Source organism: Aotus nancymaae, unplaced genomic scaffold (genome assembly GCF_030222135.1).
Source record: "Aotus nancymaae isolate 86718 unplaced genomic scaffold, 86718_ANA_hifiasm-v0.15.2.pri h1tg000076l, whole genome shotgun sequence".
NCBI classification, from domain to species: Eukaryota; Metazoa; Chordata; class Mammalia; order Primates; family Aotidae; genus Aotus; species Aotus nancymaae.
Window position 1 is genome coordinate 12,769,312 of NW_026988491.1, and position 27,773 is coordinate 12,797,084.

At 55.0% G+C, this 27,773-nt stretch overlaps 1 protein-coding gene across 8 annotated transcripts; it reads right to left on the minus strand.

The window, feature by feature from the left end:
- Positions 1 to 778: 778 nt before the first annotated feature.
- Positions 779 to 27,773, minus strand: CSNK1E (casein kinase 1 epsilon). Of its 8 annotated transcripts, none has more exons than XM_064368045.1 (12): positions 27,516 to 27,534; positions 24,461 to 24,548; positions 12,672 to 12,782; positions 12,395 to 12,543; positions 11,026 to 11,254; positions 10,187 to 10,357; positions 9,102 to 9,250; positions 5,626 to 5,686; positions 4,572 to 4,764; positions 4,335 to 4,474; positions 3,431 to 3,495; positions 779 to 1,992 (listed from the first exon to the last, which is right to left on the minus strand). In XM_064368045.1, the coding sequence occupies exons 2-11, from the start codon at positions 24,534 to 24,536 to the stop codon at positions 3,479 to 3,481; spliced, it is 1,296 nt and encodes a 431-aa protein (XP_064224115.1). In that variant the 5' UTR covers positions 24,537 to 24,548; positions 27,516 to 27,534; the 3' UTR covers positions 779 to 1,992; positions 3,431 to 3,478. The 8 variants fall into 8 exon arrangements, with proteins under 8 accessions (XP_064224115.1, XP_064224114.1, XP_064224116.1 ...); XM_064368044.1 differs by lacking the exon at positions 27,516 to 27,534 and adding an exon at positions 27,088 to 27,106; XM_064368046.1 differs by lacking the exon at positions 27,516 to 27,534 and adding an exon at positions 26,827 to 27,009 and having other exon boundaries at positions 779 to 1,858.

The following is a 27,773-nucleotide window of genomic DNA, read 5'->3' on the forward strand; positions in this document are numbered from 1 at the left end:
TTGTCGTATTTTTAGTAGAGACGGGGTTTCATTATGTTGGCCAGAATGGTCTCTACTTCCTGACCTCATGATCGCCCCGCCTCAGCCTCCGAAAGTGCTGGGATTACAGGCAGGAGCCACTGCACCTGGCCGACAGATTCTTTACCAAGCTGGTGAGACCAAGGCAGGCAAGGCTGAGTGCTGCCCTTTTATCAAGGCTTGACTGAAGGCCCTCACCCAGGGTCACTATCGCAGCTCACTCTAGCACCCTCCCTTATGGAGCCCTGGGGTCAGCGGTGAAGAGGGTGAGAGCACCCCCCAGCCCCACAGCAAGATGGCCTGGGCTCAAGTCCTGCCTCTGCCCCCAGAGCCGTGACTGTGGGCAAGCTATTTTACCCCAGGACCAGTTTCTTGTCGGAAGGCAGGGCAATTAACAAGACCCTAACTCAGAATTCTTGTGTGGATAAAATGATGTGTGAAGAGCCTTTAGGACCTTCCTTCTCGAGGTGGGGGTGGGGTCCCAGGCCATCCACACATCTGGAGTGTGCGGGGAGATGCTGAGGCCTACCCCAGCCCTCTTTATAAAACCCCCACATGGCTCCTGTACACACTCGTGTTTTTGAAGCCCCCTGGACATCCCACCACTGCCCAAGTGTTGTGAGATGCAAGCGGCCCCGGCCACAGCTGCCTCCAGGGCAAGGGCTTTTCCTCATTGACTCCCACTGATCCCAGCAAGGCCACTTCCAGGTCTGCTGGGAGAAACCCCAAGGGCACAGAGGTGGACCAGGGGCTGCCTGTATCACTTTATCTTTTCTACTTTATTACTTCAAATTAACAACCACAATAAAGCTCAAAAAAGTCCAATATTTACACAGGAAAAAAGTACAAAATTCCCCCCAAAGTTCTTCAGTATTTTTTTTTCAGTTTTTTAAATTACAAAGTAATAAAAAGCTTTGCTCTTTAATTAAAAAAAAAAAAAAAAGGAAAAAGGGGAAACAGAGGTAAATAAATTAGGAAAACACACGGAGAAAACAAACAAAACTAAAATAACAAAAAGAGGTGTTAACTAGGAAGGATGGTTAATCCGAAATCCAGCCCTGATCCCAGGCTCCTGCTCAGAATGGTGGAACCCAGGGAGACAGGGGACCCCAGGTGACTGTCAGGACCAGGGAAGTCATTTGTAACTCAGAGCCAGATGCCTTCTGGAAGTAGTCTCCATGGATTCTGCCCTAAAACCAGGAATGGAAGATGGAGCTTCCACCAGCTGATGATGCGCTGAGGCAGGGATCGGCAGCAGCAAGGACCCTCTGGGCTCTGAGGGGTGCGGAGGTCACCACCCACCCCCACGTCCTTGTTAGTAGACACAGGAGAACAGGAATTCGGCCTGGCAGGTGGGGAGGGCCGGGGCACCTGCTGTCCTGGGAAACACAGGTCAATACATCCACACACGCGCACAAGGGACGCCGGCGCCCACCACCTCCGCACTCACTCCAAGGAGAGGCAGAGGAGGAGCCTGGAGGCCAGGGGGACACTGGAAAAGCTCAGTACGGGAAGTTGGCCACTGTCATCTCAGAGTGGGTGTCGCTGTGCGTATCTCCTGGATTCTGAGGCTAGGGAAACTTGGTGGGTTTCGACTGACCACATCACTCCGATGATGCTCAAGGGCCAGCTGTGGCTCTGGGACCTGCCACTTTCGGGACATGGACCGTTCCTCTCCCAGCAGGTGGTGGGTGGGGGCAGGAATGGCAGGCCGGTTGGGCCCGTGGCGTCTGACTCCTATAGCCTGGAGCTGTCGGGGGAGCGTCTGGCAGCCTGAAGATTGGGGGCAGCAGGCACCACAAGGGGGCAAGAATCCTCAGTGCTGAGGGCATCCCATCTTCTTGCCATTGGCAAAGAAATCAAAGAAACAAAATTCATTGTCGGTTTTGTGCTGGGTTTTTTTGTTGTTGTTCTTTTGAGTGGTTTATTTTTTCCATCTTTTTTTGTTTATTAAAAGAAAATACAGTGCAGACACTAGAAGGGGGAAGAGAGAAGACAGGTGAGGTGCACGTCTGCCACTGGCTTTTTTTTTTTTTTTTTTTTTGAGACGGAGTCTCTCTGTCACCAGGCTGGAGTGCAGTGGCACAATCTCGGCTTACTGCAACCTCTGCCTCCAGGTTCAAGCAATTCTCCTGGCTCAGACTCCCAAGTAGCTGGGATTACAGGTGTTTACCATCAGCCCTGATCCCAGGCTCCTGCTCAGAATGGTGGAACCCAGGGAGACGGGGGACCCCAGGTGACTGTCAGGACCAGGGAAGTCATTTGTAACTCAGAGCCAGATGCCTTCTGGAAGTAGTCTCCATGGATTCTGCCCTAAAACCAGGAATGGAAGATGGAGCTTCCATGGAGCCCGGCTAATTTTTGTATTTTTAGTAGAGACAAGGTTTCACCATGTTGGCCAGGCTCGTGATCCGCCCAACTCAGCCTCCCAAAGTGCTGGGATTACAGGCGCAGATCACTGCACCTGGCTCCCCAAGGCTCCTGTTTTCTTGTCCCTCGGTCTATCTCCCTCTGGGCCCCAGAGCCTGGCTCAAGGCCCAGCATGCTAAGAGATCCATCTTTATGTGACAGAAAGGAATTCTCTCCCACCTCTGCCCTCCTGGTGAGCATCTCCCACCCCACCCCCAAATATCTGCCCAACCCGCCATGGATGGCCTGGTTCCTGGGCCTGAGATCTGAGGAAGGCCAGCCCTATTCATGCCTCCACTCCCTCTGTGGATGAATTTCTACAACACAGACCACACTCAGATGGTCCCAGTGGGAAGCTGAGTGCCCTGATGAGTCGGGCTACTGCCTAAACACATTCCCCAGAGAGCTCAGATTATACCCTTGACAAGCCCAAAGAACTCCTACCACCTCCCCTTCCCAAGCAGAGTGGAGAGTTTCCATACCCTGCCTCAAGGCCTCGTGCAGTCAGGGAAGGACCAGGAGGCCTGCACTGGCCAGAGGGCCTCTCCCAGTCCTGCAGGGGCCTCTAAAGGCCTCCTCCGCTTCCTCCACAGTCCTGTTGAGTCTTGTGCAGGAATTAACTTGCGTAACAGCCCAGAGGCTGAGACAGGGCTAAAGCCCTGGGAGAGGTCAGCGTGTGTACCCATGGCCTCCGCTCTGCTGGGAACCAACCTTCCAGAATATGTTATGGCAAAAGGAGACAGAGGGCTGGCCCGAGGGCAGAAAAAAGAGTTTTTCCAGCAGAAATGAATCCATGTGGGGTCAGGCCTGAGCAGAGAAACCCTTGGCCCCGAGTCAGGCAGGCTCTGAGGTTTTAAACTTCTTGAGGCCCCTTAGTTCTGGGGCACCTGGTACCCCCTGCCACTGCCACCCACCCCCTCCACAACACACTGGTCTCTTTCTGGGGCCCTGAGAGTTTCTAGGGCCGGCTGGGTGGGTTGCATCTACAGCGTCAAGGACTCACCTAAGCAAACACTGGTCCGCTGGGGGCTCTCCTCACTTCCCGAGATGGTCAAATGGCACACTTGTCTTTTGAGGGCAGGGAAGGGAGAAGAACAAGCTTTTCAAGTCAAGTCCCTCCACTGCTGACGACGGAGACCTGGCAAGTCTCTCCCCAATGTGGAGCTCTACCCGCACCCCCACAGAGCCCCTCAAGCCAAGGGAAGTGACGTGTGATTCCAATGACTCTAAGATGCCCCAATGACTCTAGGAACATTGTCCAGGGAGGTAAGCCTGCCACCTAAATAGACGGCCAAGGAGGGTTCTCTCGCAGAACTCCCTCCTCGCTCACAGGCAGAGGTTTCTGAGATGTCCACCCGGCCTCCCTCCCCTGCTGTGCCATGCAGGGCTGCTGGGCCCAGAGCACCCCCTCCACAGGCAGGACAAGGGCAGGGCTCCCACCTGCCCCTGCCAGGTCACCTTCCCTGGGCAGCAACCAGATTCCCCCTTTCCCAAGTGTTCCCATCCAAACACAGCCACAAAGTGGATGGGACCCCACTGCTCTCACACCCCATGCTCTGGCCAGTGCTCACAGAGGCTCCTGGGGGGGGTCCCTGATGCCAGGGAGCAGTAGTACTCTGAGCCCCTGCTGCCCACCCAGGCTGGGCCCCTGACAGCGAGGGCCTGAGCCCAGCTGTGCCATTGCCAGGGAATGTTACTGTTCTGAGCCTTGAATGACTGTGCTCAAGATGGCTCATTAGACCTCAGAGGATTAAATGAGGCCAAGTCCCAGCTCAACAGATGGGTTCACTCCAAGGCAAGCAGTGTCAGTGGAGAGGGCAGAACAGAGCCGAGGCCTGACCTCACCCTGGGGGAGGGGTTTCCAGCTCAGCTGTGAGGCCCAGAGGGACTGGCAGGGGGCAGCTCACCTGTGAGGCTGGGATCCGGGAGACCTCCTGCCGCCCAGTGAGGTCTGAGGAGGAGACGTTGGCGGGCGCGCCCCTGTGCAGCCTCATACTCACCTTCCTCTCCCGGTCCACCCGCGAGATCGCTCTGGGAGAAGTATTGCCTGCAGGGAGAGGTGTGGGAAGCCACCCTCAGAGTGGGCACACACAGAGCCCCCCTGCCCACCCTGAGCCCAGCCCATTGCCTGAGGCCCTGCTCACCAGCTGGCTGGATTCGGGAGGCTGGTGTGGAAGCCACAGGCTCGGCGGCACTGCGGAGCCGGTTGGCAGTGGCCCCCGTGGGTGGGCCAGGGGGCAGGGCCCGAGTCGCGGACCCTCGTAGCTGCCCCATCCTCTCCTCGCGCTCGTGTTCTCGCCGCTCCCGGTCCACGTCCTCGGGGTTCCGGGCTGCACCCTGCAGGGAAGCAAAAATGGACACCAGTTAGCCCCAGAGGCCAGGGTGCTCTGGGCCCAGCAGCCCTGCAGGGCACAGCAGGGGAGGGAGGCCAGGTGGGCATCTCAGAAACCCTCTGCTCCAGCCTCACCCCCAAGCGCAGGAAGCCATGACCCACGATCACATAGCAGAGACAAGAAGCCACACAACCGCCCGGAGGAAGGAGAAGGCAGTAGTCTGGGGGTAGAGGGAGGTCGGGTCTGCCCTGCTCCCCTGGGATGGAGCCAGAGCCAGAGCCAGGACAACTAATGCCCCCAGGATGATCAAGAGCACCCCTTGGCCCTCCCGGCCTGGGGCTGGGCCTGCCCTAGCCTCCTCTGTGTATCGAGAGATCTGAACTACTCAGTGTTGCCAAATCGAGCAGGGAAGCTGTTGAGAGGCCTCTAGCAAACTGGCTAGCCACTGGTGTCCAGAGGGGAAAAGAACAGGCTCAGAATCACAGAACTAGTGGAAGGCTGGGCCAGGACTCAAACCAGCCCTCCCGGTGCCCAGTCAGGGGCTCTTTTCATCAGGGAGCTGTCTCTCCGCTGCCAGGACCTAGCAATGGCTTCTGGCAGGTACAGTGGAGGCCACAGCCAGAAGACCCAGGGGACCCACAGAATCACTGCCTGCCTTGGGACAGGGGCTAAAGAGGAGCTGCAGAAGAAAATGGAGTCACGTGCTCCATGGTGGAAGAAGAGGCCCAGCAGGCAAGGCTGGCGCAGAAGGGGTACCCCAAGCCCCCAGGGGCCCTGCTCTCCAGCTACTGCTGCCCCTTGTGCAGGAGGAAGTGAGAAAGGCCCAGAGAGGAGCAGGTGTGGGAGCAGCACCCAGCTGCGTTACCTAGTTCATCCCGGGGCCGTCCGCAGGGAAGGGCAGGGGGCTGGCAGGAGGGGGGCCGCATCTGTGGAGGAGAGAGCTGCGGGCTGAGTTGGGGGCCTGCTCATGGGCCACAGGGTGTGGTTCCTGCCACCCACATCTCTCCCAGGAGACTGGCCAAGAAGTGGGGGCGGGGGTGGGCCCTGTCTTTAAGGAATTCCAGGAAGTAGTGGCTAGGACTAGAATGATCCCTGAACCTTAGTGAGGTACCATAGCCCAGAAACCCCTTGTGACCTGCCTGGAGTCACAGCTCAGGGAAGAGCTGGGATCTGAACCCAGGCCTCTGCTACCTAGTCCCACTCTGCTCTCAGCACCCCAAGAGGTCACTGTTCAGAGCCTTGCCTTAGAACACTCTAGAGACACATCTTCCCATCCTCCCACCTAGAAGCCTCTCAGACAGGCCTGGGACCACCGGGGCTCCAACTCCTGACCTCTGGTCCTCACCCCGGGCTCCCACTCAGTTGCAGGCTGGCCAACAGTGACTCAGTCAGAGCCATAGCAAAGCCTGCGGAAGGACGTGGGCCATGATACCTCCGTGGTGAACCTCCTGTGGACATGGTCACACCAACCCCGCGAGGCCGGTCAATCTCATTCCCTAGTTTGGGACACAGAGGCTGAGTGACTCGCTCCAAAGCGTGCAGTCCTACAGCCACCAGCCAAGCGGAGGGCTGCAGCCCCTGCCCTTCGTGAGCCCAGCAGGCTCAGGCCATCGCCAGCCCAGAGGCAGGAAGCAGGTGACTCTCCAAGGTCCCATCCAACCCACAGGATGCAAAAAACACACAGCAGGGAGCTCTCTTGGCCTTTATTGCCCATAGAAAACAGAAAAGGTCAGCAAGAATCCACCTGTCATCACATGGACCTCTGCCTTTGGCTGTAATTCCTTCCTGGACGGCTGGTTGGCCCTCGGAACACTGTGGCTGTATGTGCTGAGAGTGGTTTCCAGGCTCCAGGGACCCAAAGATCCCAGCACCCTGATGCTGAACACAGGGGTCCTGTCTACTGTCGGGGGCATGGGAGGGGCCTGGCCTCAGGGTGAAGGTCCCCACTGCATGTTTTCCAGGTGCTTCTGCCAGGGGGCTGCTGGAGGTGGTTCAGCTCACCACAGTGGCCGTGGCAATGAGTCAGATAGGCAAAGGATAAGGCCGGGGGCACCTCTGCCCAGCTTCTAACTCCAGGGCCTGCCTCAAGAGGGACTCCAGGAAGGCGGTGAGAGCAGCAGCACTGGGTGGAGAGGTGCTCCTGGCCTGGCTAGAGAAGAGATCTTGCTGGCTAGACAGTCTTGTGAGAATCCATAAGGGAGGCACCCAGAGCAGTGATGGGAGCAGAACGTTCTGGATGAAGAAAATGGTCCCGTCTGCCTTGCTGGATGTGGTGACCACTACATCCAGATCCTGAGAACTTCAAATGTGTCGGAGGTGATTGAGGAACGACATTTTCAGTCCGCCTTTTTTTTTTTTTTTTTTTTTTTGGTAACAGAGTCTTGCTCTGTCGCCCAGGCTGGAGTACAGTGGCACAATCTCAGCTCACTGCAACCTCTGCCTCCTGGGTTCAAATGATTCTCCTGCCTCAGCCTCCTGTGTAGCTGGGATTACAGGTGCACACCACCACACACGGCTGATTTTTGTATTTTTAGTAGAAATGGGTTTCACCATGTTGGCCAGGCTGGTCTTAAACTCTTGACCTCCAGTGATCCACCTTCCTTATCCTCCCAAAGTGCTGGGATTACAGCATGAGCCACCATGCCTGGCCGACATTTCCAGTCTTGATTAATTTTAATGTGTCGCATGTAGCCAGTGGCTACCACATTGGACAGTGTCAGTCTAGAGAATACACAATCCATTCTTGGGAGTTGTGCTGAGCTGGAGGGCCAAGCCTATCGCAGAACCAGACTTGGGAGTGACTATCTCGATGAGAAAGTACCCAGTGCCCAATGCCCTGTGGTGGAAAGCACTGGTCCCAGGTGCCCCAGGGCCCTGAGCCTCATTTGGAGCCAGAAGGTCTAGGGTAAAATCAGAAAAGGCACCACCTGCCCATAGCCCATTCCCACCCCTGTTGAAAAAGGTAACAGAGGCCTCTCTCCCTGAGGTCCCTGGCCTACAAGACCCCCATTCTCTGTCTGACCTCTCACTAGTGAATGAGACCTCTCACTAGTAAATGAGACCACATCACTGTCTGAAACCAGAGAGAAGAGAAGCCCAAGACCAGTGTGCTGACCTTGGCTTCCAGGAGAACAAGGCCTTGGTCCTAACCATGTGGCAAGGCGGCCGAGGGCCCTGCCATGAAATAGCCTCACCAGGATGGAGCAAGAGGTGGTGTTTAATGAGTTCAGGTTCAATACAGAGGCTGCCGGCGGGGTCTGGCTGTGAATCTGTCCTGGGACCCATTCCCACCATGCCCCTCTTGGGCAGTGGCCGCCATCCTTCCTTCAGGCTGTCCTGGCCCTCGGGCGGCTCCTTCCCGAGGGCCTTCTCCACCATCCCCTCCACCCAAGAAACGCTTCCTCAGGCCTGGCCCCGATGGGCTCAGGCACACCTGGCGACATCAGAAATGGGGCCCTGGAGTCCAGACCACAGGCCAGTAGTTTTGGGGGGGCAGCTCCTCCACCTCCTCCATGGGCCTATCTGGGGGGCTCTGGGTGCCCAGGGGCGCCGGGCACCTGGAAGGGACAAAGAGAGCACAGCTGAGGCTCAGCCTCTTGTGCTCCCTAGTCAAGTGGTAAATCTTGGAAAAGCCAGGCCTCAGAGGTTCCTTACCAGTACATGGGTGGGTATGTGGGCCCGGCACAGGGACAGGGGCGGGGACAGAATGGTCCCTTCGCTGTCACGGGGCTGTCACAGGGCCGAGCCTGGCTCGAGGAAAACCCCTTTTCCAGAAGAGATGTGAAACAAGACATACAATTTCACAGATTCCAGAGCCCTGGGCACAGCCAGCCAATGCTGCTCCCCACCCCAACCCCGGGACTCTTAAAGGAGGGAAACAGAACGACTGCCTAGCCAGACCCAGGGTCCCATGACCAAGAAGAAAGAAAGCAGCATGACTGGGTCCAGGCTGGCCAGAGGGGCCGTGGTGCAGGTAGCCGCCTGGGACGTGCAGAACAGGAGCAGCAGGATAGTGTACACAGCGATCAGGGTGGCAGGGGGCGCCGCCAGTACCACCCACGTCTCACCTCGGGCACCCAGGAGGGACCCCAGGCCATGCCAGGTCCTCCTTGTTCCGACGGGAGGCAGCACCCTGCCTGGGCCCTGCTGCCTACGGTGGCGCGAGCTGTCAGCACGGATGAGGCAGGAGGGCTCCGGGACCCCAGTGACATCAACCACACCATCCAGCTCATACCTCCCATCTGTCGGAAGCCCCGCCCGCCACCAGCTCACTCTGGCCCTATGAGTCAGGGCTTTCCCCGTCCAGTCCCCCAAGCCCGCCTTGGTCTCCAGGTGACTCACGAATTTCAGCATGTTCCAGTCGAAGACGTAGTCATAGGAGAAGCCCTGCCGGTGGAAGAGGTTGCGGAAGAGCTGACGTAGGTAAGAGTAGTCGGGCTTGTCGTCAAACCGCAGGGAGCGGCAGAAGTTGAGGTATGTTGAAAATTCGGCTGGTGGGGGTTGCAGGGGACAGAGAGGGCCACCGTGAGGGCCACACTCCCAGAGCCCCTGCAGCCAGCATTGTCCTAGCCACCCACTGTTCCTACAGACACTTTCAATCTGACAGGGGGAAGAACCACAGCCTTCCCTACCACGATGAAAGCCCGGCCTGCCTGTGACAGAGCCTCTGCCACTTTCTGAGCAAAGGAAGACCTGCCCACGGCGGCCAGGAGCCTCTGTCAGGCAGCTGGCTCCAGGAGCCATGCCCACAGCTCTTCCGCTGCCCTCACCAAGCACCCTGGGGCCTAAAGATCAATCGTTGCCATAAACTGAAAGGACTGCAAGAGCCCGATGGGACCTTCCCACAAGAGGAGGAAAACTTCCATTTCCTTCTCAAAAAAACTGGGGAGAGGGCCCCTGGGAGATGAGGCAGGAACATGGGCTGGGGAGCAACAGGTGTAACAGCCAGGCCAAGGAAATCAGGCCTTCTGGCTGTGCCAAGGAGTGGCAAAGAGCCAGGGGTTACTGCTTGGGTGCCAAGGGCTGGGGCAACCTAGTGTTGGCTTTGTTTTTTTTTTTTAAGATGGAGTCTTGCTCTGTTGCCCAGGCTGGAGTGCAATGGTTCAATCTCAGCTCACTGCAACCTCCGCCTTACAGGTTCAAGAGATTCTCCTGCCTCAGCCTCCCCAGTGGCTGGGACTACGGGTGCCTGCCACCACACCCAGCTAATTTTTGTATTTTTAGTAGAAATGAGGCTTCATCATATTGGTAAGGCTGGTTTCAAACTCTGACCTCAGGTGATCCGTATGCCTCGGCCTCCCAAAGTGCTGGGATTACAGGCTTGAGCCACGGTGCCAGGCCCTAGTGTGAGCTTTTATGGCCTCACCTTTCCCTTAGACAGTGCCCCAGGGGCCCCCAGGCATGTCCCCTCCCACTGGGCTACTCACAAGGATAGCCTTTGCAGAGGACCTCAATGGGTGTCGACATCTTCTTCTCGCTGATACGCTCATACTTCTGGCGCTTGGTGGCTGCTTTGAGTCCCTGCCAGGGCAGGGAGCCCAAGTTGAAGTACATGAGCACGTAGCCCAGGCTCTCCAAATCATCTCGACGGCTTTGCTCTGTACAGAGAATCAAAGACCAGGTGAGGGACAGGGGTCCACTCAGGCCCCCAGCTCAACCTCTGGGTCGTGCTCCTCACCATGCACCAAGCACCCTCCCACGTTGCTCACTGCACTCATTTAAAACAGGCACTGCTATTATCCTCCTCCTACAGAGAAGCAGCCCAAGGCAGGGCCTTCTCAGCTTAATTTGGCCCTAGTTTTTCCAGCTCAGGAACTTAATCATTCAATGCCTGTGAGTGGGCACCTACTGCCCCCTTGCCTGCTCCACCCCGTGGAGAGGTCACAAGCTTCAGCATCAGCCAGGGCTGGGGTCAAATCCAGCTTTGGCATTCGCTAAGCTGCATGACCTTAAGCAACCTGTGTTTAAACCTCTGAGCCTGTGTTTCCCAGCCTGCACCAACAGGAAGTGTCCTCACCCACTCAACAGGGCAGAGAAGGAAGCAGGGCCAGGTGTGCGCCTGTCACACACGGCTTAGCTTACAAAGGGGAAGGCCCGACTGCAAGGACAGGGAATAAGCCCAAGCCTGGGGGCAGATGGGGTGTGGACTTTCTCACTAGAAAAGAACCCGGGGGTCTCCACTAAGGTAGGGAGTGAGAGGGCTCCAGAGAGCTGGGCCCTGGCCAGCGGCCCCAGGTACACACTGCTCCAGGGCTGGCTCCCTCACCAATGCCCAGGTGCGTGTTGATGGAGGCGTAGCGGGCCGTGCCAGTCAGGTTCTTGTTTTCCCGGTAGGGAATGTGCTGGTGCGTGCGGGCGTCCCGGTACTTCTTGGCCAGGCCGAAGTCGATGATGTAGACCAGGTTGCCCTTCTTCCCCAGCCCCATGAGGAAGTTGTCAGGCTTGACGTCCCGGTGGATGAAGTTCTTGGAGTGAATGTACTCGATGCGGCTGATCTGGGGGGGAGGCGGCCATTCAGCAGGTGTTCGACAGAGGGTCCCTCACCCAGCGCTCTGGGCCAGGCAGGGGCTGGGGCCACAGAGATGGAAAACATATACCTGGTCCCTACCCTGGAGAGGAAAAAGGTCTGCCTTCTACTATGAAGGATGATTTCAAGGGGCAGGCCAGAGAAGGCCTCCTGGAAAAAGTGACATCAGGATGAACTCTGAAGGAGGAGTTCACCAAACTGGTTGTGAGACAGAGAAAGAGAGCAATGCAGGGAAGCTAATGGTAAGATCCAGAAATGAAGAGTTCATTAGAAAGGCAGCTGGGTCCCCATGGAAGGCTTGCCTGCCTCGTTCCACACTCATAGGACTTAGGGAACCAGAGGCAACAGATGCAGGGGAAGGGCAGGCAGGGAGCACCAGGGAAGCCTAAGCCAGGCACGGGAGACAGAGATGGAGCACCAAAGACAGGGCTTCTGAAGGCTGCCAAACTCAGGCATACACATGGCCCTGTTGCCTTTGATTTTTTTTTTTTTTGAGATGAAGTCTCAGTCTGTTGCCCGGGCTAGAGTGCAGTGGCACAATCTTGGCTGACTGCAACCTCCACCTCCTGGGTTCTGGTGATTCTTCTGCCTCAGCCTCCCAGGTAGCTGGGACTATAGGCGCATGCCACCACGCCTGACCAGTTTTTTGTATTTTTAGCAGAGGGTTTCACCATGATGGTCAGACTGGTCTCACAGTGAGACCCCATCTCTATTTTTTTTTTTGTTTTTAAATGGCGTCTTTCTCTGTTGCCCAGGCTGGAGTGCAGTGGCATGATCTTGGCCCACTGCAACCTCTGCCTCCTGGATTCAATCAATTCTCCTGTCTGAGCCTCACAAGTAGCTAGGACTACCTACAGGCGCCCGCCACCATGCCCAACTAATTTCTGTATTTTTAGTAAAGACAAGGTTTTCCCCATTTTGGCCAGGCTGGTCTCGAACACTGACCTTGTGATCCTCCCGCCTCAGCCTCCCAAAGTACTGAGATTACAGGTGTAAGCCACCTTGCCTGGCCCAGGCCTGTCCTCTGGCATCCTCTGGAGGCAGGAGGCCGGGCTGGTATCTTGGGCCCACAGGTACCTGGCTGGGGGTGGAGGGGACGGGGACTCACCATCTGGTCGGCCAGAAGCAGCACCGTCTTGAGGCTGAACTTGCGGGAACAGAAATTGAACAGGTCCTCAAGGCTGGGCCCCAGCAGCTCCATGACCATTACGTTGTAGTCACCCTCAGCTCCGCACCACTTGATGGACGGGATCCCCACTGGGGGCCAAGTGGAGAGGTTCTGTCAGGGGTCAGAGGCAGCCAGCCACACCTGCCCCACCACCCACCTCCCACCCCACGCCTGCCACCGCCCATTTGGCACCTGCCGCCTCCCACCCCGCACTCACCGCCGCCCTGCATCATCTTGTAGAACTTGCTCTCAATGTGCAGCTGGGGGTGCTTTGTCTTCACACACTCCAGCTTGATGGCGACTTCCTCACCAGAGGCGATGTTGGCACCTGCCCAGGGCAGGGAAACAAGGGACCAGGGTCACCCTCAAAGGCCAGGCAGTCCCAGGCGCCCCACTAAGCATTTCTGAGATCTGGTGTGTGCCGGGCCCTGGGCCATCTGCCCTTGAGAAGCTCTTAGTGGAGGCCGGGAAGGGGGCAAAGGAGGCTCAGCAAAGGCTTCAGGGAAAGAACAGCAGTGCTGCAAGGGACAGAGGTGATACACAAGGGCTACCCGGAGCCACAGGCTGGGGCAACAAGGAGGCCCAAGGTGAATGGGGCAAGGGGCAGGGATACAAAAGGCTCACAGACCATCTAAGGGAGGGGGCCGAGGCCTGGCGAAAGGCTGGGCAGCGGGGTCTGTCTGGTTGAGGTGGTGACACGTGCAGAGAAGGGGCCCAATGGGGCTGGGCTGCCAAATACACCAAACAACCCAGGACCACCCCAGCCTGCAGGATGAGGACAGGACGGCCACGCAACCCCTCAGTCAATGCCGGTGCCTTCAGAGGGAGCCCCGAACATTCTATTCCAGCGTCTCATTTGATTCTCACCTCTGTTCTAGAGATAAGAAAACTGCGACCCAGCTCAAGGTTACATGACCAGTAAATGGTGGCCTCGAACGTCGACCCGGCTCTGCTGGCCTCCAGCCTAGGTCAGAGGTCCTGCCTGCATCTACGCCTCTCCCCCAATCCACTCCTGGCTTCTCAAATACCCTCGGCCGGGCGAGGTGACTCATGTCTATGATCTCAGCACTTTGGGAGGCCGAGGCGGGCAGATCATGAGGTCAAGAGTTCAAGACCAGCCTGGCCAACATGGTGAAACCCCATCTTTACTAAAAATACAAAAAATTAGCCAGGCATAGTGGCAAGCACCTGTAATCCTAGCTATTCAGGAGACTGAGGCAGGAGAATTGCTTAAACCCAGAAGGTGAAGGTTGCAGTGAGCTGAGATCCCACCATTGCATTTCAGCCCGGCGACAGAGTGAGACTCCGTCTCAAAAAAAAAGAAAAGAAACTACCCTCACACACACCAAAGCCCTGCTCTCTGCCTGGGCCCAGTCTCCGGAATCAAGAAGTCACCAGAAAGACCAAAACCAAAGCGCACCTTGCCTCAGCTTCCCTCGCTATACGGGTGGAAGAGAGGAAGGGCTGGGGCGAGGCTAGGAGACGAGGTGTCTCCTTGGGGCCAGCGGCCAGCCCACCAGGAGTAGGACAGTGCTGCATCAGCACAGAAACAGGCCAGCACATCCCCCAGGGACAGAGCCCCAGGAGGAGTCCACGACAGGAGAAAGGCAGGACCTCAAATCCAAAGAAAAGATGAGACTCTTCAGTAATAACGTCCCTGGAACAACAGGCTGGCCAGCTGAGAAAAGACACCATGGCTCACACAACCAGGAGAAATCTCAAGTGGAGGAAAAGTCGGTATCGAAGAATAAAGGTGGGGGTATGAGTGCGTACAGCCCATGCACCTACTGAGTAAAGCCGAACATAAACAAACGCTCGCCCAAACGACCCACTCCTGAGTGTACATCCTTCAGAAACACATATGCCCCAGTGGGACAGGACAAGGACGTACACAGGCACAAACAGCCCAGGTGCCCGGCAGCAAAATAAAAGGAACAGTGGTGCAGTCAGTCACCCAGGAATCCCAGACAGTGTACTCCTCACAGCAGCCGGAGGCGGAAGCCACCAACTCTGTCACAGATGAAGGGACGAACAGAATGTGGTGTCTCCACGCGACGGAATATTATTCAGGAATAAAGAGGAAAAAAGGCTGGGCGCGGTGTCTCACGCCTGTAATCTCAGCACTATGGGAGGCCAACAGTGGTTGTTCACGAGGTCAGGAGTTCAAGACCAGCGTGGCTAAGATGGTGAAACCCCATCTCTTAATAAAAATCCAAAAAAAATTAGCCGGGTGTGGCAGCGTGCGCCTATAATCCCAGCTACTCGGGAGGCTGAGGCAGAGAAGTGCTTGAACCTAGGAGGTGGAGGTTGCAGTGAGCCAAGATCACACCACTGCACTCCAGACTAAGTGACAGAGGAGACTCTGTCTCCAAAAAAAAAAAAAAAGGAATAAAGTACTGATACATGCTACAACAGGAATGCACCTTGAAAACATTCTACTTGAAAAAAACAGACACAAAGGATCTGGGTATCCTTTCAAACCAGATCACACGTTGTATGATCCTATTCACACGAAATATCCAGAATTGGCCAATCCATAGAGACATAAAGTCGAATGGCGGTGGCTGGGGGCCAGGGGCACGGGCAGCGGGGAGTGCCTGCTGATGGGCATGAGAATTTCTGTCATGGTGATGCCTGGCCAACATGGAGAAACCCTATTTCTACTAAAATTACAAAAATTAGCTGGGCATGGTGGCGGGCACCTGTAATCCCAGCTACTTGGGAGGCTGAGACAGGAGAATTGCTTGAACCTGGGAGGCGGAGGTTGCGGTGAGCTGACATTGCACCACTGCACTCCAGCCTGGGTAGCAGAGACTGTGGCTCAAAAAAAAAGAAGCGTGCTTGCACAGCTCTACTTGTTTCCATATCAAAACCGGCGACAAGACTGGACAACATAGATTTAAATACAAAAGAAAGGAAAAAGATTAAATGTCAGTGGGTGGTGCTAGGGAGGGATGCCTTATGCCACTCAGGTATTCTATATGTATTCTATATGTATTCTTTGCATCCACTCAACATTTAATATTAGAAAGGAGAATTGCCTTATAGCCTTGGGGTTAAGCAAGGCTTTTATTTTTATCCCTGATTTAAAATCCTGAAGCCTGAAATTTAAATTAAAAACAAAACAAAACAAAACAAAAACCACAACTCCTTCCTCTCCAAAAAAAGGAATCCCTTCTGCATGGCAAAAACACCAGAAACGAAGTCATAAGAAACATACTCACTTGCAATTCTTACCAAAGGCAAAGAGTTAATATGCAATGAGCACCTACAAATCAGTCGGAAAAAGACTCAACAGAAAACAGGGCAAAGGATTTGAACACACACTTCACAGAGAAAGAACTCATTAATAGAAAAGCCTTACTCACAGGAAAAGGTGCCCAACCTCCTTGTAAGATAAATGCAAATTAATATGATCCTGAAAGACCATTTTTCACCTAGGATTGTCAAAAGTCTCACAAGATAACATTGGTCTGTCTGGCAAGACTGTGGGGTGGCTGAGCGCTCCTCCCAGGTGGTCGAAGTGTGAACTGTTTAGTGGCCACTGGAGGGTGATTTGACATGACTCAGCCCTGACCTGAACAACCTCACTTCTGGGAGTTTACCCGACATCCTAGCATGGTGCAAAACAAGGCGGGGACCAGGCTGTTGGCTGCAGACTGTTTGCAACAGCAGAAGCTTGGAAACAACGCATATGTCCCTCTTGGTGGGGGCGGGGTACGCTGATTAAATAAAGAATAGCCTATCCATAAAACAGAATACAATGGAAAAAGAAAGAGGAAGCTCTCCCTGCACAGAAGTGGCAAGATCTCCAAGATACAGGAAGTGAAAAAGCAAAGTACAGAACAATGTATATTTCACTCTCTCATTTCAGTTTTGTTTAAAAAGGTGGGGAACTAAGTATCTGTGTTTGGCTCTAGCTACATAAAGAAACAACGAACAAAACACAACTGTGCAGGACTAAGTGGGTCAGGGAGGAAGACGGGGAGGCTTCACTGGATACTGTGTTATAAGTTGTTATTTATTTCAACACCTTTATTGAGATGTAATTCACATAACTCTCCAATTGACTAACTCAAAGTGTACGACTCACTGTTTTTAGTATATTCCCAAGTTGTGCAGTCATCACCACAATCAATTTTAGAACAGTCAGCCCTTTGTATCAGCATCTGCTGTGGGTTCCGCATCTGCCGATTCAACCATGGATCAAAAATGTGTAGGGGAAAAAAAAACAATAAAAAATAACAATACAACAATAAGAAACAGGTTGGGCTTAGTGATACACATCTGTAGTCCTAGCACTTTGGTAGGCTGAGGAGGAGGGATCACTTGAGTCCAGTGGTTCGAGGCCTGCCTAAGCAACATAGTGAGACCTTCTGTCTACAAAAAATACCAAAATTAGCCGGGCGTGGTAGTACTTGCCTGTGCTCCCAGCTACCTGGGAAGCTGAGGCAGGAGGACTGCTTGAGCCTAGGAGGTCGAGGCTGCAGTGAGCCAAGATCATGCCACCACACTGCAGCCTAGGTGACAAAGCAAGACCATGTCTCAAAAGTAAATAAGTAAATAAATAATATAAAAATTAAAAATACAGCGTAACTATTTATATAGCATTTACATTGTATCAGGTATTATAGGCAACCTAGAGTTGATTTATAGTATATGGAGGATGTGCATAGGTTATACACAAATCCCACACCTTTTGATATCAGGAACTTGAGAACTGGAGAATTTTGGTATCTGAGGGGTATGTGGAACCTATTCCCCGCAGGTGCCGAGGGTAGGGGGTGCTGCATTTTCTTTTTCTTTTTGAGACATCAATCTGTCACCCAGGCTGGATTGCAGTGGCACTAACACAGCTCACTGCAGCCTCAACCTCTGGGGCACAAGTGAACCTCCCACTTCAGCCTCCCAAGTAGCTGGGACTACAGGCACAAGCCACCATACCCGGATAATTTTTATATTTTTTGTAGAGACAGGGTTTGCCATGTTGCCTAGGCTGGTCTTGAACTCCTGGGCTCAAGTGATTCACCTGCCTCAGCCTCCCAATGTGCAGGGATTACAGGCATGAGCCACCATGCCTGGCCCAGGAAGGCTGTATTTTCATCACCCTGAAAACACCTGTAGCCTTTAGTGGGGTAAGGCCTGAGACGGGGGAGGATCTCTTAACTCCATCTCCTGCCCCTCGACTAATCTACTTTCTGTCTCTATGGATTTGTCTTTTCTGGATATTTCACAGAAACAGAATCCTATGACAAGTGATTTTTGTAACTGGCTTCTTTCACTTAACACATTTTTTGTGTTTTGATTTCTAGTTTTGTGTTATTTGGATTTTTAATAAAAGGAAAAGAAAAACAGAATGAATAACTCAATCTAGCCAGCAACAGGAAAGAAAGTACTTTGCAAACTGCAAAAAGCTTTTGACATATCAATGCTTGTCACTGGGACAAGCCACACAGGTTTCCATCTGGGAGCAAGGATGTGGCACAGGAGGGGGGCTGGGGTCCTTAGAGTCCCCTGGCCATGCTCCATTTCCCCAGGAGCAGAGAGGCAGGAGAGTGCAGCAGTTAAAGTGTGAGTTTCAGAGCCAAGCTGCTAGAGCCCAAATCCTGACTTGGACGCATGGCCAGGGGTCCTCAGACAAGGCACTTCACCTCTCTGAGCCCCAGGCACCTCATCTATAAACTGATGACACTAGCTAGCTCATTAGGCATTTTTTTTCTCTTTTTGAGACAGAGCCTTGCTCTGTCTCCCAGGCTGGAGGGCAATGGCGCAATCTCGGCTCACTGCAACCTCTGCCTCCTGGGTTCAAGCAATTCTCCTGCCTCAGCCTTCCAGGTAGCTGGGACTACAGGCACGTACCACCCACACTGGCTAATTTTTGTATTTTTAGCAGAGACGGGGTTTCACCATGTTGGTCAGGCTGGTCTTGACTTCTGACCTCGTGATCCACCCACTTTGGCATCCCAAAGTGCTGGGATTATAGGCGTGAGCCGCTGCGCCCAGCCCATGAGGATGCTGAAGAGAAAACATGCTTAGAGAGTGCCTGGCACACAGTCAATGCCCACGATGCTCAGCTTGATGGCAAGTGCAGCCCCTAGGCTAGAGATGAGCTGGTGTCCAGCCAGTGGGAGGCGAGGAAGAGGGAGTAAGCCATGCTACGGAGGAAAGGAGAGCCTCCTCGGAGGGCAGACTACAAGGGTTCCTGACTCCCAAACAGGACTGTACTGGATAGACAAGAGAGGGCATGGCACAGGCAAAGGCACAACAGAAGCGGGTGCAGCGGGACCCCTGAGGTAGCAGAAAAAGACAATGGGAGAGGTGGGCAGGGGAGAGATCCGAAGAGTCCTGAATAGCCAGCTAAGATCCTGGCCTTCAGCCCGAGGCACCAAAGGCCACGTTCAGGTGTGTGATCCAGGATCTCTCAACCTTGGCACTACTGACCCTGGAGCCAGAGAATTCCTGGTTATGGGGTTGCCCTGGGCACTGCAGGGTGTCTAAAAGCACCCCTGACTTCTACCCACTAGATGCCAGGGCACCCCCTTTGCCCTAAATTGTAACAAGCAAAAGGTCTCCAGATCTTGACATACGTCTCCTGGGGGGCAAATATCACCTTGCTGAGACTACCTAGTGTATGAGAAAGGGCTGGAGGAGGCTAGAAGGGTAGAGGAAGGTCTGGGAGTGCTACTACAGAATCCAGGCAAGAGCTGATAGTGGCCCTGCCCAGGCAGGGTGCAGAGACTGAGTGACACTTTGGAGGCAGGGCCTGCAGCACTTGGTGATTCAGCAGACGTGTTTGTGGGGAGAGGTGCTGGGGAGGTAGTGGTAGACCAGGCCCTCCTCCCCTCAAGCCCTTCCACTACCCTTCGAGTATTACTGTCTGCATTTCTTTTTTCTTCTTTTTGAGACTCAGTTTCACTTTGTCACCTAGACTGGAGTGCAGTGGCATGATCTTGGCTCACTGCAATTTCTGCCTCCTGGGTTCAAGCGATTCTCCTGCCTCAGCCTCCCGAGTAGCTGAGATTACAGGCAGACACCACCACGCCCAGCTAATTTTTGTATTATTCGTAGAGACCGGGTTTCGCCATGTTGGCCGGGCTGGTCTCAAACTCCTAACCTCAAATGATCCGCCTGCCTCGGCCTCCCAAAGTGCTGAGATTATAGGCATGAGCCACTGCACCCAGTCTGCTGTTTGCATTTCTGTTTGACGTGGAAAACAGACACCACAGGTCAAATGATCATATGCCACACACTTCCCAGGGACAGGGACCCAAGGTGCTAGACAAAGCCTCTGACCCCCTCTAGCGCTGGAAACCTGCCAGAGCCGCCTCCCCCTGCAGCAGGTCCTGCCACCAATGAGTTACTTGGTGGCCTCTAAATTCTATCAGGAAGCTCAGGCTTTTCTCTGAGCTCTCTTAATTCTTACAGCCACTGAGCTGAGGTTCAGAGAGGTTAGGGAACTGGCCTGAGGGCTGATAGAACTGGTTGGGGCACAGCCAGGATTTGAAACTTAGTACCCAGGCCGAGCGCAGTGGCTCATGCCTGTAATCCCAGCACTTTGGGCGGCTGGGGCAGGCAAATCACCTGAGGTCAGGAGTTCAAGACCAGCCTGGCCAATATGGTGAAACCCCATCTCTACTAAAAATACAAACATTAGCCAGGCATGGTGGCAGGCGCCTGTAATCTCAGTTACTCAGGAGGCTGAAGCGGGAGAAACACTTTAACTCAGGAGGCGGAGGTTGCAGTGAGCGGAGACCGTGCCATCGCACTCCAGCCTAGGTGACAAGAACGAAACTCCACTTCAAAAAGAAAAAAAAGAGTTAGTCCCCAAAGCCCCTGTGTTTTTTCTCCACTCCAACTTCAGGTGAGGCTTCCTGGCAGAGGCTGTGTCTGAGAGCCGGCCGAGCATAGACACAGGGGTCCCCTGCATGTGAAGGCCTAGAAGCTGGAAGAACTGCCTGATTTCAGGAACAGAAGACAGCCCATGAGTTAGAGACAGTGGGGGCACTGCCAGTTCCCAAAACAAACTTGGACACAGAAAAGGGCTTGAACCTGGTTGGCCCCAGAGGGGCTGGGAACTTGGCAAGTTCCAGGTGGCCACAGTAGTGGCCAGCCTCACATGGGGGCCTACTCCAGACACATGGACACAGTCAGGGACCTGGGTGGACTGAGGACAGGGGATGAAGCCCACCCGTTCCAGCAGCAGCAGTGGAGGCAACCTCAGTTCCCACCCATCAGAGGCCTGGAATGTTCCCCGCACTAACTCTCATCCCTGGAACCACCTGTCAGCAGGGAACACTGTTCACCACCCTTTTCAGAGCTGAGAACCAGAGACTCTTAAGAGGTCCAGAAAGTTCCCAGGATGCAAGTCTAGTGAATGGGCCCAGACTCAGCCACCTCTAGACCCTGGACGGGCAACAGCAGGCCCCACTCTCTTGGCTGACCCTGTATGATGCAGAGGGAGGAGGGGCAGAAGCCACATCCATAGTGTGCCGGCCCTCAGGTGATCCTGGAAAGCAAGGCTTGGAAGACGCATCCAGTCCCACCTGCAGAGGCCATCTGGAGTCAGGCCCTGGCACGGCACTGGGGATGAGAACATGGCCAGAGCTTTGAATAAATGCAGCCAGCGAGGCTGGTCAGGGAGGCCCTACAATCATCACTGTCCCCAAACCCACAAGACAGGAGCCCAGGAGGGTGCTGGCAGGATGGTGAGTCAGGGCAGGGTCCCCCAAGGGCCTTGCACCAGTGAAGACAGGAGAGTCAGGAGTCTGACTCGCCTCCCCAGACTCACACCCAGAGGACCCAGATCCTTCTAAAGCAACTCCCAACTAGAAACTGCGACCAATGGTGGGGTCACGGCGTACAGCACTACTGCTGGGCCCAGCACATGCAGGTATTTTACATGCCATGACCTCATTACTTCTTGCACCCCCATTTTGCAGATAGGGAAGCCAAGGATGGAAAAGTCATCACTTGCTCAAGCACATACAGCTCGTAAAAGGAAGCACCAGCGCCCAAACTTTGGCTGAATTTACTCTAGAGCCAGTACAAAGAGGAGTAAATCTGGACTTAGTTTTTAAAATGAATGAGATGACTATGCAGATAAACAGGAAGTCCTGTCCCTAGGGAGGTCCCACCACATGAGATTCTGGCTTCTCATCTTGGACTGTCCCCTCCTCCAGCCATGAGCCTCAGTCTCCTGTCTGCAAAAAGAGTGGTGGGACCTGGAATGGGTGCCATGTAGGCACAAGTCTGTGTCAAGAGCTGTCTCCATGCCCTTTCACCTCCAGCCAGTGGCTCTGGGCTTCAGTGATATGAGGGTCTTTACACCCACCCCAATTTCACAAACAGTAAGGAGCTGGATACACTCATTTCAGATAAGAAGACTGAGGCTCAGAGAGATATGGTGACTTATTCCAGGTCACACAGCAAATGAGGAACAGACTGGGGATCTGAACATGGACTGGACCCCAAATCTTTTTTTTTGTGATTTTCTTTTTCTTTTTCTTTTCTCCACTCCAACTCCAGGTGGGGCTTCCTGGCAGAGGCTGTGTCTGGGAGCCGGTCGAGCATAGACGCAGGGGTCCCCTGAATCTTTTTCTTGCCTTTTTTTTTTTTTTTTGAGACAGAGTCTCAGCCGAGCGAGGTGGCTCACGCCTGTAATCCCAGCACTTTGGGAGGCCGAGGCGGGTGGATCACCTGAGGTTGGGAGTTCGAGACCAGCCTGACTAACATGGAGAAACCCCGTCTCTATTAAAAAAAAAAAAAGAAAAGACAGAGTCTTGCTTTGTCACCCAGACTGGAGTGCAATGGCACGATCTCAGCTCACTGCAGCCTCAGCCTCCCAGGTTCAAGACATTCTCCTGCCTCAGCCTCCTGAGTAACTGGGATTACAGCATGTACCACTTCGTCCAGCTAATATTTGTATTTTTAGTAGAGATGGGGTTTCACCATGTTGGCTAGGCTGGTCTCGAACTCCTAACCTCAAGTGATCTGCCTGCCTTGGCCTCCCAAAGTGATGGGATTACAGGTGTGAGCCACCTCCCAGGCCTCCTTTTTGTTTGAGACATGGTCTCACTCTGACACCCACAGTGGAGTGCAGTCATGCAATCTTGGCTCACTGTAGCCTCAACCTCCATGGCTCAGGTGATTCTCCAATCTCAGCCTCCTGAGTAGCTGGGATTCCAGGCGTATGCCACCATGCCCAGCTACTTCTTTGTATTTTTCTTATAGAGATGGGGTCTCACCATGTTGCCCAGGTTGGTCTTGAGCTCCCAGACTCAAGCAATCCACCTGCCTTGGCTTCCCACAGTCCTGGTATTACAGGAGTGGGCCACCATGCCCAGTCACCCCAGCCTTTTTCAATCCTGCTGTGAGGCTGCTGCACATGTCTGTGCATGTCACAGTCCCTGTTTTCTCACTGGTTTACTTGACTAGCCTTCAGTGAACATCCACTGTGGGCAAGCCACATGTGCTGGGCACTGGCAGATACCACTTAGTGCCTGCATCCCGGGAGTAGCTTGGGGTTGCAGAGAAAACCTTTAAACCAGCGGCACTGCACACTCTCCCTCTCTCCGAGCTCCAGGGTGTCCACAGGGAAGGGTCATCTACTAAACACTCAGCAATGAACCGCACATCTGGCTGGCACCTTAGCGTTTACAAAACACGTTCTCATCTGTCATTTCATCTGAGCCAGGCAGCATTATCACAGACTTTACAGATGGGGACACTGAGGCACAGAGGAGTCGCATGACCTTCCCACAGCCACACAAAGCCAGGTCTAGAATGCAGAGCTAGACATGTAACACATCACCCTCAGACGCTCTCACTCATGTAGAGAAGCACATAGGCTGCTTCTGCTAGTTTTCTAGAGCGGTCTTGGGAGGCCAACTTGACCATCTGTGCCTCAGTTTCCTGATGTGTGAAACAAATAATCTGGAACTATCTCTAGGGGCTGCAGAAAGTACCTGCAAGGAAGTGCCCAGAGAACTCCCTGTCTCCTTCCCTGTCCCCATTGAGGGTTCCTTAGCAGCAGATCTCACACTCCAAGGGCCCCTAACCATGGGCTAACAGAAACCCCAAAGTTCAGAACTAATGGACACAACATACAGACTTGGTGTCCTCTGTACTGGACAGAGCTGATTTTCATTTTCCAAGGAAGGTAACTAAGGCACAGAGGTGCGTCTAGCCTGCTTCTGAGGGTGCAGGGACAGGTATGAGGACAGATCTGAGAGGGGCTGGCCACCTCACTTCAGCAACTCCAAGCCTCCACTCCCTAATCCACAATCACCAACACAAAATACCTTCCTCGGACCAACAATCACAAAAGAAGGGCCAGGACTCACGACCGTGCCCCTCCAAAGTGGCACTGAAAGGCACAAGCCTCATTTCTCCCAGGCCAAGGAGAGGACTGAGATTTCAGTGATTTGTTTAAAATGCAACATTACAGCAAACTCATACTTTCAACAGGAAGCACATCCGGAGGGAAAGAGAGAGAGCGAGCTCTCTAATGAGGAGACCCCCCCGCTACCCTGCCCCCGAGGTTACAGGGGAGCCTGCGTCATCCCAAAGCCTGCCTGGGCTGGGTTCCAGGAGGCCCGGCCACAGGGAGGGGGGCCTGGCTGGGGGTCCAGCAGCAACCCAGGCCTCTTTCATCTACCAATATCCTTCTCCTCGGAGGCAAGGGAGAGGATGCCAACCCCGCCTGCGTTTCCCCACACCTGGCTGGGGACCCAGCTGACTGGGGACACTGAGACACAGAGGAACTGCATGGCTCCTGCAGAAATTAGAGCTAAAAATACCCTCCTGTGCCCGGCCTGGCCTGTGAGAGGAGGAGCTCCCTGGCCTGCCTCTCAGCAACCTGCTGCTTCCTTCCCCACCTGGGATGGCCCTGTGCGAATCATGCCACTGGAGCCACATTGACTTCAGATCCCCAAATCCTAGGGTCTTTCCTCCTCTTGGTCCCCTGGGCTGGCCCCAGGGGCTCCAGCTGGCACAAGGAACACTTACCCAGGTAGATATCTCCAAAGGACCCGCTGCCGATCTTCCGTCCCAGGCGGTACTTGTTCCCTACGCGTAGCTCCATGGCTTACTCTTGCTGCGGAGGAAGCAGGAACATGAGGGTCAGAGACGTGGGGAGCCAGGCAAGGGGTCCAGCCCACCACAGCCAAGCAGAGCCACCAGGAACTCGGAAGACCCCCATTCTCCCTATTGTCCAGGGAGAGATTTGGCTTCGCTTTGCCTGAGGACACCCAGGTGTCAGGTGGGCCACAGCCCGTACCCCCCACACCCAGGGAACAGCCAAGGCAGACTGAGAACAGGTTTCGGGGTAGCCAGAGACAAGCAGGTGTGTCTTCGAGGGATGCTCATTCAGGGGTCCTGCAACAGAAGCTTCTCAAAGAATCACAATGGGCACTGTGATTCTTTTATACCTCTGAAACAACAGGGCCCCTCCACTCCTAACCCCAAACTCCCACAGCCTGGCCTGGTATTCCCAAGTACTGCCCCTGCCCAGAGGCCAGACCTTGCTAACGCCCAGCATGCTACTGAAGGGAAGGCAGAAAACAAACGCCCTAGACCATCCACCTTCCAGCTACCTCCCCATCTCCACATCATGACACCGAGAACCTCACACGGAGACCCGTAGCTTCTGGGATAAACTGTTTGGAGCTGGCATCCTTCAACACTAGGAGGAGGGTCTCCTAAGAGGGCCCTATAGAACAACGGAGGAGACTGAGCCAGGATTTTAGCCCCCAGCCCCCAAGGGGTAGGAGGGGATCTGACGTGAGTAGCTTGTCTCCTTCCTCAGGGCCACCCCAGGAGGGACCCCTCTGCTCTGGCCTGGACCAAAAGTCTGGACACCCTGTTCCTGGTCAGCAGAGGAGGAAAATCGAAGTCCTGGAGGCAGTGCTGGCATGGGACGGGAACCAGGCGCTCTGCAAGAAGCAGAGGAGCGGTGTTTACAAGAGGACCAGCATCAAGGACTAGCAAGAGGGAACTCCTTTCACAGACAGGGAACTCAGGCCTACAGAGGCCACACCACGTGCCCCACACCACCCCGCAGACGATGGCGGTCTCGCCTAGGATAGGGCTCCGGCTGTCCCACCTGGCGGTCTCCCACACTCACAAACGGGGGCAAAACAGGAAGACAGCAGAGCAGCTGTGCTGGCACAGAGGATCAGTCCCTTCCCTGTGCCAAGTGCTGCCCCCAACAACCAGGCCAGCCTGAGAGGGAGATGGATTCCCTGGACAGCGGGCAGAGCCCAGGAGAGACAGGCCAACCCCAGCATCTGGCGCCCAGGGAGCTCACCAGCCCTCCACCAATAACCATGAGGCGGGGGCCTCCACCCGAGCTGGCCAAACTCTGGGCTCTCAATCAAGGGCCGCTGCCCACATGCTTGGCCTGTCTCAGCTGAGGTGCCATGCTGCCAGGAGAACGCAGTCCACATTTGCAGGAAACCCACACGCCACATACCCCACGTACACACACGTCCAGCTTCCCGAGTGTGTACAATCCAAGGGAAGAAGAAAAGCAGACACACAGAGTGAGCCCCGCTGGTGGGGGAGAGGTGCGCACACAAACACCTCCCCCCAGTCCATTTTCCGTCAACACCAATGCAGAGACCACACATGGCAGCCAGGAAAGCCGCAGGTTAGGAAAGGAACATAAATATACCCGCATCCTATATTACATAAATACCCACGCCGGGTTATATAAATACCCGTGCCCTCTGTCTGGGTGTCTTACATAAATATACTGCACATGACCCCCCAGTCTCTCCCCACTCACCGGCTGTCTGCAGAGAAGAGAAGTGAGGGGAGCAAGCCCTTCAGGACCCTCTGACTGCTCTGCGCCAGCCACCCAAACCCCCAGTCCCTCCCAACACCCCAGGGGCCCAAGGTCCCTGGGGGAGCCTCCACTGTCCCAGCACCAACCCCCAAAAAGCCTCCCAGAGGAGAGCAGAAAGGCTTCATTCAGGAATGGGAGCGGCTTTCCAGTTCCCTTGCTGTTTCTCCCATGGGGGAGGGGAGAGATAAACAAAGTGGGGGAAAAAGTGGATATGAAGGTTCAGGAGTTTCAGTGGGTTAAAAAAATTAGACAAACTACCAGCCAGCAAGGCACACGGGCAGTGCTTCCTACTCCCCAACCACCGCCGCCTACCCCTGAGCAGGGGCCCTTGTCCCTGGGCGATTAAAATAAAAACTGAAGGGACACCGGAGAAACGAAGGCAAAGGAGACCCAGACACAGGCATTGCGTGAAGCAACTTGAGACACTGTGTCCCCTTCGCCTCTCCCCAAATCCTTCTAGGAAGGAGGCGATGCCAACAAGAAAATATGTAAGAAAACTAAGGGTAAAGCTGGGGAGGGGGCTTACCCCACTTCGAGTTTGGGTATGAAGGAGAGCTTGGGAATCTTCTCTCTTAACGATCCCCAGCCAGTTTTATGTTCCTTAGAGACTTGCAAAACATGAATCTCTCACACACAAAAACGAGAGAATCCGATCCGATACATAACCCCCACCCCTTTCTTTCTCTCCACAAAGGAAAACAAAATCAGTGTCCGGATGACCACACATCTCTTCACCTTAGGACCCCAAAAAGCCCGCCACCCAACGTGCGGCTGAAGCCTTGCTGACCCCCAGGTCCGGGCGAGCAGGGGGCGCCGCTGATTGTCCGAGGAAGCCTACGCGAGCCCGAATCAACAGTATCTGGCGCCCAGCACCCCCGGCCCCCTCCTTCCGCGTCCCCAAATCACAGCCGGGGTGGCCGCCTGGCCGGCCGGGGCCTCGGAGGGTTCAGCGTGAGGGAGGCGGAGGCGGGCCGGCCGGGGGGGGCTCCCCCGCGAGCCTGCAAGATAACAGGCCCCCTCCTCCCCGTCCCCAGCCGCGCCTTTGTCCTCGCCAGGCCGAGCGAGCGGGCGGCGCCCGGGCTGCCCCCCCACCGCCCCAGCGCGATCGCGCGTGTCCCCTCCCTCCCCTCTCCAGCAAAAACAAAGAGGCTGAGGGAGCCCCGATTCCCCCCGGGTTTGCGCCCCTCCGCGTGCCCGCGGCCCCCCAATATTTACCCCGCCGGGAAGGCGCCGGTGCCGGGCCGCTGCTCGGGGGGCTGCCGCGGGCGGGGGCGGCCCGCCGGGGCGGATGCCGGAGGATTCGCGGAGCCGCCCGGCGCGCCAGCCTCTCCCGGCCAAGCCGCCGCCGCCGCTGCCGCCGCGCTCCGCTCGGCCCCAGCCGGGCTCTGGCTCTGGGTTCTCACCGCCGCCGCCGCCTCCCTCCTCCCGGCCCGCTGCCGTCCGCCCGCCCCCGCCGCCGGCTTGCGCGCTCTC